This window comes from Sorex fumeus, unplaced genomic scaffold (genome assembly GCF_029834395.1).
Source record: "Sorex fumeus unplaced genomic scaffold, SorFum_2.1 ptg000207l, whole genome shotgun sequence".
NCBI classification, from domain to species: domain Eukaryota; kingdom Metazoa; phylum Chordata; class Mammalia; order Eulipotyphla; family Soricidae; genus Sorex; species Sorex fumeus.
Window position 1 is genome coordinate 699,885 of NW_026606264.1, and position 12,730 is coordinate 712,614.

The 12,730-nt window shown below is 64.2% G+C and overlaps 1 protein-coding gene across 1 annotated transcript; it reads right to left on the reverse strand.

The window, feature by feature from the left end:
- Positions 1-6,840: 6,840 nt before the first annotated feature.
- Positions 6,841-7,838, reverse strand: HES6 (hes family bHLH transcription factor 6). Its single transcript, XM_056108353.1, has 4 exons — positions 7,719-7,838; positions 7,529-7,663; positions 7,369-7,450; positions 6,841-7,271 (listed from the first exon to the last, which is right to left on the reverse strand). The coding sequence occupies exons 1-4, from the start codon at positions 7,836-7,838 to the stop codon at positions 6,841-6,843; spliced, it is 768 nt and encodes a 255-aa protein (XP_055964328.1).
- Positions 7,839-12,730: the final 4,892 nt, after the last annotated feature.

Genomic DNA, 12,730 nt, shown 5'->3' on the forward strand with positions numbered 1-12,730 from the left:
CCCCAGGAATGAATATTTTCATCTCTAGTAATTTTTTTTTTTTTTTGCTTTTTGGGTCACACCTGGTGATGCACAGGGGTTACTCCTGGCTCTGCACTCAGGAATTACTCCTGATGGTTCTCGGGGGACCATATGGGATGCTGGGAATCGAACTCTGGTCAGTCTCATGCAAAGCAAACGCCCTACCCGCTGTGCTATCGCTCCAGCCCCCTTCATCTCAAGTCTTAAAAGGTTAAGGTAAAGGCCCTCCCGTTGTTCATCGATTTGCTCGAGCAGGCCCAGTAACGTCTCCATTGGAGATTTTGTTGTTACTGTGTTTGGCATATCGAATACATCACGGGTGGCTTGCTATTCTCGGTAGCTTGCCGGGCTCTCCGAGAGGGGTGGAGGAATCAAACTCGGGTCGGCCATGTTGGTTGCGTGCAAGGCAAACGCCCTACCTCTGTGCTATCACTCCGGCCATGAGGTAGCGTGGCCGAGCGGTCATCTCTAGTCTTAAATCTCCATTTTGTTTTGTTTTGCGCCACCCAGGTGGTGCTCGGGAATTACTCTTCATTCAGATTTGGGGTAACTCCTGGTGCTCAGGGAACAGTGTGTTATGGGATCAAACCCGGAATTCCACATGTGAAGTATGCACTCTAGTCGATTCATTTATCTCTCTGGCCCTTCTAAAACCTGCGTTTAAGGGGCTGAAGTGATAGCACAGCGGGTAGGGCGTTTGCCTTGCACGTGGCCCATCTGGGTTCAATTCCCAGCATCCTATATGGTCCCCCGAGCACCACCAGGAGTAACTTCTGAGTACATGAGCCAGGAGTAACCCCTGAGCATCGCCAGGTATGGTCCAAAAAGCAGTGTAGCATTGTAGTACTGTCCTCTCGTTGGTCATTGATTTGTTCGAGCAGACACCGGTAACGTCTTCATTGTGAGACTGTTGTTATTGTTTTTGACATATTGAATACGCCACAGGTAGCTTGCCAGGCTTTGTCGTGCAGGCGGAATACTCTCGGTAGCTTGCCGGGCTCTCCAAGAGGGGCAGAGGAACTGAACCTGGGTTGGCCGCATGCAAGGTAAACGCCCTACCCGTTGTGCTATTGAACCTGCGTTTAAAACAGAACTCCTGCATGGGACAAAGAGTGAATGCTCCGAATCAGAAGACAGGACAGACACTGGTGCCTGACTCCGTGCAGAGCTCCTTGGCGGTAAGAAAAGATGAAATCCTGCAAGTTGCTGCTGCAGGCATGGATCTGGAGAGGATCATGCTGAGGAAACTTATTTGTCAAAGATTTCAGAACCTGAAAAGTGGTCTATAGGACCAAGTCTAAAGTGCGGGGAGAGTAGAGGGTGGAGTGGTAGGTTGGGGGGATGCCCTGGTGGAGGGCAGGTGTTGGGATGCTGCATGCATGAAACCCTACCATTAATAGTATTGTAAATCATGGTGTCTCAAATGGAAACATTTGAAGAGAAAATAACTACACTAAGGAACAAAACAGGGGCTGGAGCAACAGCACGGCATGGAGGGCGTTTGCCTTGCACAGTGCCAACCCAGGTCTACTCAGCCCCCGCTCTTGGTCCCCTGAGCCCCACCAGGTCAGGAACAGTTCCACGCACCACCAGGTGTGGCCAAAAAAATTTTTTTTTTTCTTTTTGGGTCACACCTGGCAATGCACAGGGCTTACTCCTGGCTCATGCGCTCAGGAATTACTCCTGGTGGTGCTTAGGGAACCACATGGGATGCTGGAAATCGAACCCGGGTCGGCCGCATGCAAGGCAAACGCCTAACGTGCTGTGCTATCGCTCCAGCCCCCCATGGCCCAAAATTTTAAGAAAGAAATCTCATCAGTTTTTTTTTTTTTACTCCTAAACAGTGCTCAGTGGGCACAGGCTTCTGGGCAGGTATCTTGGTGCAGGCATGAAAGCTCAGTGCCCAGATGGTCACTGTGGTAGTGGGGGCCATGGGTGCTGGGATCCAACTCGAGGCTTCTGCACAGGAGTCTCGCCCCAGCCCCTGAGCCACCTCCTGACAGTTCAAAGCAAGATGGAACAGCAGCACTTTGAGATGGGAAACGGATGTCACGTTTGGCTTATCTAAATTGGACACGTGGTCCCCAGTGCCTCACGGGACGCATGGGTCCCAGTGCCATAACAGGACGTGTGGTCCCTAGTGTCTCATGGGACACGTAGCCCCCAGTGCTTCACAGGATGCGTGGTCCCCAGTGCCTCACGGGAGGCGTGGCTTCCCTGGTGCCGTAACCAGATGTGTGGCTTTCCAGTGCCGGCCGACTCCTTTAGAGTGGCCGTGGGAGTTCCGCAGTGCCATGTCCACCCAAGGAAGCTCAGGGACTGCAGAGGCAAGACTTCAGATGACCACATCATCTGAAGGGGAGGCCACGTCAGCACGTTCCTGCCACTGAAAGGAAATGAAGTTTCCGTTCAAACCTGAAACCAGGGCCCCCTGGGTCACCCCTGCATGCACTGACCGCCCTGCGGCACAGCCCTGGGGCCGCATAGCCTGAGCAGCTCTGAACCTCTGGGTGGTGACTGAGGATTGCCCAGTGGCCTGGAACCACTCCTGGCCACTCGGGGCACTACCTGCTACCTCTCCCGCCCCCACAAAAGAAGCTTCAGTGGGAGGGGAGGGGGGGAGGGCCTGAACAGAGCCCTCAGGCGCCCGGCCACACAAGGGCATCGCTATCCCCTCTACAGTCAAGGCCTCAATCTGAACTGTGTCTGTCCCCTGCGGGCGTGGAGTGGATGTACCTGCCTCAGGGCTGCTGTGACACTTAAGGACAGGGAGGAGCAGAGGAGGAGCAGGTGCTGAGTGTGACCTGCCCCTGGCGGTGTGGTGCAGAAAACTGGGATGAAATCAAGGGGTGGTGTTTGGGGGGGTGCAGGCAGCATGGGAGCCCACTGTATGGCCTGACAGCTCAGTGCTCAGTAGTTTGGTGCTCACCCAGTGGTGTGTTCAAGGGCTGTGTGGTGCTGGAGATATAACCCGGGGCCTGTGCCCACTGGTCACAAACTCAGCCTCTGAGCTCTCTGCTGGGCTTCAGGCATCCAGGCTGCAGCCCTGGCACTGCCAGACGTGCCCTGCCCCCAGCACTGCTCTGTGCAGCCCTGGAGGCTGGACACCCACCTCCCCTCCCTCCATTTCTCTCTCTCTCTCTCTCTCCTTTTTGGTTTTGGGGCCACACCCAGCAGTACTTGGGGCTCACTCCTGGCTCTGCACTCTGGAGCCGCGCCTAGCAGTGCTCAGAGAACCATCTGGGATGTCGGGAACTGAACCCCGGTCAGCACAGTGCAAAGCGAGTGTCCTACTTGCTGACCATCTCCAGGCCTCCGATGTCCTGCCCTGCAGCCTCCCAGCACATCACCTAGCTCAGCTCCCCGAGAAGAGTTCCAGCTCCAGCAAGCCACAGCCTGGGAGGGGCCCTGACCCTGGTGGCAGGGAGCTGGGACCAGGCTCCGGAGCACAGAGCAGCGAGGTAGCCAGGAATGACTGCTCAGATGGCCCAGGGAGCTCGGGCATAGAGTAGAGGGTCACAGAGTAGCGGGTCGGGGCCCTGGGAAGGGCACGCAGGAACAGGGGGAGAGGCCAGTCCTAAGGCTCTAGGAGGTCTCGATGACCAGCAGGCTCTGTCCTGAGCCAGAGCCCTGCTGCTACTTGTTTTTTTTTGGGGGGGGGAGCAGGGAGAGTGTCATCTGGAGATGTTCAGGGGCCTTGGGTTTCCTTCCTGGTGGGGCTCAGGCTCCCCATGTGTGCTGCCGAGGCCCTGGAGTCAGCCGCAAAGACCAGCGCCGGCACCAACACAGTCAGGGAGCAGCAGCAGGACCGGGAAGGGGGGCCCGTGTTCATGCGGGCCAACCCGGGGCAGGCTGCGCTGAGCTGCTGTGGGTTCCCGAATCCTGGGGGAGGGGGGCGCAGGTGACCCGGCAGCTGTATTTACGGTAGCACCTTGAAGAGCTTGGGGTCACCTGGAAGGGACCCGCAGAAACCCTAGGCTAAAGCCCAATGAGCTGGGGCTGGAGCAATAGCACAGCGGGTATGGCCTTTGCCTTGCACGCGGCCGACCCGGGTTCGATTCCCAGCATCCCATAGGGTCCCCCGAGCACCGCCAGGAGTGATTCCTGAGTGCATGAGCCAGGAGGAACCCCTGTGCATCGCCGGGTGTGACCCAAAAAGTACTAAAAAAAAAAATAAAATAAAGCCCACTGTGCTGGAGTGAGACTGGGCTCCAAGGGTTGTCTTCGCCACTGCAGTGGTCACTCCGAGGGGCCTGGGGGCATGTGGTCCCCCGCAGCCACGTGGAAAGTCTTGGGCGACCCCGACAGTGGGAGCCCCGGAGTGCCCCAGCCGCTGCCCGGAGATGAGGGCGGGCGCGGGAAGAGCACGAGCACAGTTCACCTGGCAGGGGGCTCGGCTAGGGGGCTCAGGGGCACGCGAGCTTGCAGGACGTCGAGGACGACGGCCACCTGGGCGCGGAGGCACGACGGGAGAAATTTCCAGAACTCTGCCCGTGCAGGAGCCTGGGCTGAGCACCTGGGGGCTGGGGCGGGGCACGTTCCCACGGAGGGAGGGGCGGGGGCAGGTGCGTGGGGGGCTCAGTGGCCGGAAGCGGCTGGGGCCGGGCGGGGGGGGCGGATCGGGAGGAGGCCCAGGGCCCGCGCGCCCCCCCGCACGCGGAAGGGGCGGGGTCGAGCCGCGGAGGCTCCTGGGACTTGTAGTCCCAACCGGGCCCTGAAGCTTCGAAGAACTACAACTCCCAGAAAGCCACGCGGCGCCACACCCGGCGGGGGGGACCGGGGCGTGGCCACGGCTCGGTGCCTCCCGGCGTTTGCCAGCGCCGCCTGGCGGGGGTCTCCGAGCACTGCGAGGCTCCGCCAGCCCCTCTGAGCGCCCTGCGGGGCGTCCGGTCGCCTGCTGGGGAGAACCCGCAGGACCTTTTTCTCTGGTTTGCAGGCAATGCAAGACGAGCGTGGGGAGCCAGCAGAGATGAGTCTAGGGTAGTGGACGGCACAGACGCGGCGTTGGAGGAGTGACGGGAACGGGCTGGCGAGAAGCAGAGGGGGGCTGGGGGCGGGTGTCTGGCCTGCAGGGTGGTCGGAGGGATGGATGGATGGAGAGAGAGAGAGAGCCGCTGGAAGGGGGAGCTGGGACCTGGCCGGGGTGTGGGGGGAGGGGTGGAGGGCACCGGGGATGGAGGCGCTGGGAACTGCCCTGAATGCATGGGGTCAGCGGGACGGGTGCCCAGATTTGGGCCTCTGGGGAGTATGTTGAGGCTGCAGGCGGTGGAGATGTTACAGCTTGTTCGTAGACTGACGGCAAAGACCCTGCCGGGAAGAATGGACCGTGAGGGTGGGAGGGAGGGCAGCGTCAGTGGGCAGGCAGAAGCCAGAAAGCAGAGCCAGCAGGCAAGGCAGAATGCCAGGGCAGAAGGGCCCCTCCAGCTGCTGACGGGAGACAGTGCTTGGGGATGGGGTCCCCGGGGGACAGAGGTGGTGTGACAGGGCAGAAGGGAGGGCTGACAGTGGTCACTGCCAGGGGAGGAGGCCTGGTACCAGCCGCTGACCCGCACCTGGCTTACTGAACCTTGCACCGCAAGTCCTGGGGTCCGTCCCCAGGGCTGCTTCGAGGGTGTCGCCGGCCCTTGGCTGACGCTCCCAGATGGCATCAGAGCCCTTTGCAGAGGCCTCCGCCATCAGGCTGGGGTTGGTCCCCTGAGCATCTGTCACAGGGTGGGTCGGTGAGAAGCAGGACCCCGGGGCGCCCGCGGTGGACCCTTCACCAGGCCCATCTGATCAGGGATGGCTCGGAGGGTAGGACACAAGCCACACCCCCTGCAGGGGCAGAGGGCAGTGAGGGCCACGTTCTGAAGCAGAACTGGGAGCCCCGTCCTGGTCCCGCCCAAGGTGAGAACAAGCAGTTTGGGGACAGGAGATGTGGACTGGACTGTGACAGTGATGCACGAGTGGGCTGACCATGTCAGCTGACCGTGTAGGCTGACTGTGTGGACTGGACCGTGCAGCAGTGATGTGGAACCAGCCAGCGGTCCTGCCAGCCCTGTCCCCAATCCAGCTCCCACCCATTCGAGCTTCCCGGGACTTCTGGTCCTCCAGGCCCACAGACCACTGCCCAGGCAGCCTGGATGGTGCCGCTCTGACTTCCAGCGAGGGGCCAGGTGGGACTTTTCATCCTCCAACAGAGGGTCCCCTTTGGCCAAAGTGAATGACTGAAGCCCACTGCATTCTGTACCTTGTACCTGGGCCCCGAGATCGACCTCAGAGAAAACACCCCTCAGCGCCCGAAGCCGGGGAGCAGAGGGAGTCCCCAGGGCATAGTTATTCTGGGGACCAACCCAAGCCAACACCGCAGTCAGATGGCGGCCAGTGCAGTGGACACCTGCTACTCAGCCCGGGAAGGCGCCCTGGGGATTCCCACCACACACCGCGGCCCCGTCATCCAGAAACCCTCAGGAGCAGGTAACTCTCCAGAGTCCTTTATTTAACCACCTGCAGGCAGCTGGCGCAGACCAGGTGCCCTGGTGCCCCCCACACTCCAGACGTCGCCTTGCTCTGCCGGCTGCGGCCCCAGGCTCCGTCCAGCTTCCGCCAGGCCAGAGATCGCCAGCAGGGGAGAGGCTGCACCCCTGGGTCCCGACAGGTGACTCCCAGAGCGCCAGGCTGCTCCTGACCCCCTCCTCACCCTGAGGCAGGATGTGCCCAGGACATGCCCTCGGCCAGCCCCTCCCAGCCTTGCACTGGAGGAGGGCAGAGCAACACCCCCCCCAGTCTGGACCCCAGGGAGCAGGGAAAGCCGGGTCCCCCGCCGATGGTCAGCGCCCGTCACCACGGCCTCCAGACGCCCTGGTGGGCCAGGCGGGCCGTGGTCAGGCTGCCCAGGGCGGCGGGCGTCGAGTCCAGGCCCTCGGCGGGGCCCCGGCTCAGTTCGGCCTCCGGGGCCTCCTCCAGGTCGGAGCACAGGTCATCGCTGGGGCCCCGGGGGCTGGGCAGCGGGGACCCCAGGGCCCCGCCCGGGGGCCAGCCGCTCCGGCCCGGGGCCCCTCCCACGGGTCCGGCCAGGGCGTCCCCCAGCAGGTCGCGGAAGCTGCTGCCCTCGCGCAGGGGCATGGACTCCAGCAGGTGGTTGAGGAGCTGCGCGGCGACGGTGGCGTCGATGGCCTGGCACGTGGACACGAACGTGTGCACCTCGTGCATGCACTGGATGTAGCCGGCGGCGAAGCGCTCGCTGGCCTCGGCGCGCAGCTGCTCCCGCTCTGCACGCGGTGGGGGACGAGAGCGGCGCGGGGTCACGGGCTGGACCCCCGGGCTGGCCCCCGCCCCGCGCCCGGCCCGGCCCCCGCGCCCACTCACCGCGCGCCCGGCCCCGCAGCGCGCCCTGCACGCGCCGCACCGTCAGCTCCAGCACCTCGGCGTTCTCCAGCCTGGCCTGCACCTGCGGGCGGGCGGGCGGGCACGCGTGAGCCGCGGGACGCGCGTGGGACCCCCCGCCCCCCGCCGGCCCGGGCCTCACCTGCGCGCCCGCCAGCAGCTGCCGCAGCTCCCGCAGGCTCGCGTTGATGCGCGCGCGCCGCCGCTTCTCCACCAGCGGCTTCCGGGCCTGCGCGGGCTGCGCCGGCCCCGCGCACCCCGCGCCCGCCGCGCCCGCCGCGCCGCCGCCCCGCCCGCGCCCGGCCCCCGCGCCCGCCTCGCGGGCCCCGCACGCCGCGCCGCCGCCGTCCGCCGGGGGCGGAGCCATGACCGAGCGCCGCGCGCGCCGCGCCCAGAGCCCCGCGCCGCCGCGCCCGCCGCCCGCCGCCGCCCTTATAGCGCCTCATTTGCATCTCAATGCGCCCATTGGCCGCGCCCGCCGCCCCGAGAGCGCCTCATTTGCATCTCAATGCGCCCATTGGCCGCGGGGGCCCCGGGCCGCGGGCCGCGAGGCGCGTCTCGGCCAATGGGCGCCGCGCGCTTTGTCTGGGCCGGCCGCCGGGTCGGCCGGCAGCTGGCGGGGCGGGGCGGGGCGGGGCGGGGCGGGGCGGCCGGGCGTGGTCCCAGCCCGGCGTCCCGGACCCGAGGGCGGGCCCACAGCCTCGGGGGCGGGGACCCGGGCGGGGGCTGTGGCCTGGTGGGGGGCGTTCGTCTACCTCCCAGCTCGGGCGAGCCCCCCCCGCCCCGGGGTGCTGCGCGTGGGAGCCGGAGCCCCTGGTCCGCCCGTCCGTCTGTCCGTCCCTGCACCCCTCCGGGAACCCGCCCATCCATCCTCCCACCCTCCCAGCCTTCGGTCCACGCACCCATCCACCCACCCAGTCTTCCATCCTCCCATCTCGAGAAGCCCCTGCGAGGCCGGGGCGCCGCTTCCTCGGGGGAAACCTCCCCATAAAGCGGGGAGGGGCGCCCGTGCGGCCGGCGCTGGCCGGGGAGGGGAGGGCGGGAGAGCCCCGCGGTCCCCCTTCCTTTCCCTTTGCGCGATGCGTCCGGACTCAGACGGACCCCGCGACCCGGTTTCGGGGTCCTAGCGGGCCCGCCCCGCCCCGCCTCCCGGCTCGCCCCCTCCTCCCCGGCTCCTGGTCTTCCTCCGCTTTCCCGCAGTCGAGTCGTGCCCGTGCCCCCCGTCCCCATCCCTCCACCCCGCCCCAGTCCTTCTGCGCCCCGTCCCCCTCGACCTCCCCTGGCCCCCCCCGGCCCCCGGCCCCGCGCCCCCCGCGCCCCCCGCGCCGGCTGGTCCCCGTAACTTGATGCCCGTGACAGTTGGCAGCTGCAGCGCTGGGAGCAAAGCGGCGGCCGCGCCAAGAGCGACAGGTGTTGGTCGCGCCTTTGTCTGGCGCTTTGTCCGCGGCGGCCGCGCCCGTGTCCCCCAGGCGACCGCCGCCCCCGCCGCGGCCGCCCATCTGCCAGGGCCCTGGGCGCCGGCCGCACCCTCCCGCCACGCCGGCCCCCTGCCCAGGGCGGGACCCCACGGCCCAGCCAGCGGGGCGACGTCCTCCCGGTGAGCTCTGGGCTCGCTGCACCCACCCCGAGCCCGCATCCAGCCGGGGCGGTCACCAGGGTTCCAGCTGTGCCCCTACCTACGGGCTCTGGCCCTGGACCCCGGCCCCAGCTCCTCCCCGGGAGAGGCCGGAGTCTAGAGCAGGGGTGAGAGTGGGCTCCAGACACCCCTAGTGACCCCAGCCGCGGTCACTTGTCCCCTTCAGGCTCATCACCGCAGGGCACAGAGGATTGAAAGTCCCCAGCGTCCTCTCACTGGCCTCTGCAGACCCGAGGGCGAGGGCAAGGGAGTGGGCCCTGAGCCACCACCCACCCTGGCCTGCTGGGGTCTGAAACTGCCTCTCCCCTCCCCTGTGGTCCAGAAGCTTCTCAGCTCCTCCTGCCCCCACCCCCACTTCGTGTGTGCTCAGGGCCCTGACTGCCAGTGGAAGGGCTGGTGGGGCAGGGAAGGGGCTCAGGCCACCCCAGGCCCACAGGGTTCCCCCCCCCCCACTCATCTGCCAGGAGTCCCCACCCCCATTACCTGCAGTTGTTCCCACCATGAGAAACTGAAATGGAAAAGTCAGTTCAGTGACACTCCTTCTGTTTTTGGGTCACACCCAGCGATGCTCAAGGGTTACCCCTGGCTCCACACTCAGGAATTACTCCTCAGCGGTGCTCAGGGCACCATATGGGATGCTGGGACTCAAACCTGGGTGGCCGTGTACAGCAAGGCAAATGCCCTCCCTGCTGTACCATCACTCCGGCCCCTCAGTGACGTTTTGTGTGGTTGGATTCACACCTGCTTCCGGAAGCCACGACATGGTTTGGTGGCTGAGCAGTTCCTGGGCAGGATGGAGGCTCTGGGAAGAGACCGGAGGGACACCTGGGCGGGCAGACGGGCATGTGGTGAGGGCAAATGGTTGGGGCAAACAAACTAATAAGAGGGAAGAAAAGAAAGACCATGAGGAACTCCAGACGAAGCAAAAGAGCTTCCCAAGAAGGAAAGTTTACTCCTGGGGTGGGGCGCTTGGAGCACTGTGCTCAGGGACCAGTCCTGGCAGGGGTGGGGGGACCATATGTGGTGCTGAGGATTGCACCTGGGGAGGCTGCGTGCAAGTCAGGTCTTTTTGTTTAGTTTGGGGGCCACACCCAGTGGTGCCCAGGGGTTACTCCCAGTCTGCTCAGGAATCACACCTGGTGGTGCCGGAGGCCCTCTGGGGTCTCCCAGGATTGAACCAAGCGTCCTACCCACTGTCCTACTGCTCTGTGCTCTGTCTCCAGCTGGAGAAATGTGGCCCTCACTTACACGGGGCCCAGACATAACCCTGCAACACTGACCCCAGGTGTGTTGGAGAAGGCAGGGAAGGCTTGGTCATGGCTCTGGGACATGGCAGTCACCTGTGTGCCAACACAGGTCAGGTGAAATTGGTAAAATAAAAAACCAAAACCCCCAAAGAGGCTGAGAGGGCCCCTTCCTCCCCTCCCCCACCTTTTTTTTTTTTTTCCAGTTTTTGGCCCAAGCCTAGCAGCATTCAGGGCTAACTCCTGGTTCGGCACTCGGGGATCACTCCTGGAGGGGCCTGGGGGACGACGTGGGGGACACTAGGGACTGAATCCAGGTGGGCCACACGTAAGGCTGTTGTGCCCAAGTTTCAGACCCCCAGTTGCGGAGAGACCCAGGTCCACACACGATCATGCAAAAGCAAAGGAGCTTTATTACTAGCCCGAACTAGGGTCCGAGTCTCATCCAGCACAGTGGAGTCTTGACAAGGCCCCCGACTCCAACTCACAAGCAGTTTCTATAGGGCTCAGTCAAGAAGTGGGTTATGTACGGATCTATTCTTAGCGTTGCCCTATTACAACAGTGGTGGGCAATTAGACAGCAGGGACCAGTAATGGTTTGGGGTTCTTTCCAGGAAGGGTGCGGTGACCCCTCACAACTGGCCAGATCCAAATGCCCAGTTTCTTGTCAGTTGGGACTTTACCAGAAACTGCAGCTCTGCTTTGGGGAAACAGAAACTGAGGCCTAGCTGAGATTTCATGCTAAGGAGCCTGCTTTGGGGCCTCACAAGGCAAGCACCCTCCCCGCTGGCATTTGGGCAGTGCTGTCCCTGTTCCTCCGCAGACCCTCCCCTGGGGGACACACTTTCTCCCGTTTGTCCCCTGGACTAGCTCCACCTCCCAACCAGGCCAACACACAGACTTCCTGAGTGTTTGGCCTGGGTGTTCGGTCCCTTTGATCTCTCGGAGGCAGGGTCAGCGCGGACACTGTGGCCGCGGGAATAGAGGCAGGGGACATAGGCAGGGCCAGTCTGGTGAAGGTCCAGGCGCCCCGGGGCAACCTCTTAGGGGTGCCGAGCTCCTTTGGATTCAGACCCAGGGGTGCCCCGACCTTCATGAGGAAGCAGAGAGGCACTGGAGTCCCACACCCAGGAGCTCAGAGCCGGAACCCTCCAGAAACTGCAGTTCTGCTTTGGGGAACCCTCCCCGCAGGACCACACACAGGGCCTGGGTGCATGCCGGGACTCTGCCCTGGGGCCTCCACTCTCTCCCATCCCCACCCGCCCAGCTGGAGGGTGATCAGCCGGGGCACAGCAGGTCCGGGGGAAGGGCTGAGGGACAGAGGAAGGGACTCGAGTGATAGCACAGTGGGTAGGGCGTTTGCCTTGCACGTGGCCCCACCCGGGTTCGATTCCCAGCATCCCATATGGTCCCCCGGGCACGGCCAGGAGTAATTTCCTGAGTGCATGAACCAGGAGTAACCCCAGTGCATCGCTGGGTGTGACCCAAAAAGCAAAAACAAACAAAAAAAAAAACAGAGGAAGGGATTCGGAGAGGCCTGGGGGCACTCTCCAGCCTGGGTGGGGTGAGACCCACAGGGAGCTTCCTGGTCTGGGCACAGGATCTGGGGGCCTCCCGGCTCAGGCCACGTCCAGGCCATGTCCCTCTAGGACAGGCCACGTTCCTCGAGCAGACCACCCCCATGGAAAGACCACGCCCCCGAAGGCCACACCCCTCCATCAGGCCACGCCCCATCTGGCAGGCCGAGCAGCGGGAATCACTGTGGCTTTCTCCTAAATCAAGAGGCCGAGGGACCCCGTCGGCCCCTCAGACACTGTCCTTCACCTTGGGGTCCTGCGGGAGCTGCTGTTCCCAGCCCCTGGAGCAGGAGGGTCCCGCGGGCGGATCCCATTCCTGTCCTGCGCGGCGGGCAGTCAGCGGGCAGCTCCTTCAGGGCGCGCACTGCCCCTGTGATCCCAGCGGGCACGGGGACCAGCCTGCCAGGAGGGTGGGCACTGGGTGGGCGGGAAGGAGTGAGGAGCCGATGGGCGAGTGAAGGCCCTTCCTGTGACCCCCGGGTTACCCCTTGGGGGCGTGGCTGCGGGCCAGGCTTCTCCGAGGTTCCTGCAGGGCCTCCTCAGGCCAGGGACACCAGGCACTGCCCTCAGGGACTGCCGGGTCCTCTTTGGGGGGATCCTTAGGCCCCAGGGCTGAGAGCCCAGCCACACCCTCCGGGCACCCTGACCCACACTCAGCGGGGTGAGAGGGAGACTCCTTGGAAGCTCTGTTGGGGTCACAGCTGAGACATGAGCGAGCACATGAGCGAGGAGCTGGGGTCGGGAGCCGCACCCCCAGGCCAGGGCAGGGAGACAGGGAGGGGGTTGGGCTGGGTCTGGGCTCCTTAGGTGGGGACAGAGTGGCTGGGTGCGGGGGCAGCGCCAAGGCTCTGCCAAGGGCTGGGGACAAGGGGACGGGTCAACGCACA

Coding starts and splice junctions, on each gene's coding strand:
- HES6 (XM_056108353.1), bottom strand. CDS start 7,838: ATGCAAATGAGGCGCTATAAGGGCGGCGGCGGGCGGCGGGCGCGGCGG. Junction 7,664..7,718: donor GCGGACGGCGGCGGCGCGGC/GTGCGGGGCCCG, acceptor GGCGGCGGCGCG/GCGGGCGCGGCGGGCGCGGG. Junction 7,451..7,528: donor AGCTGCTGGCGGGCGCGCAG/GTGAGGCCCGGG, acceptor GCCCGCCCGCAG/GTGCAGGCCAGGCTGGAGAA.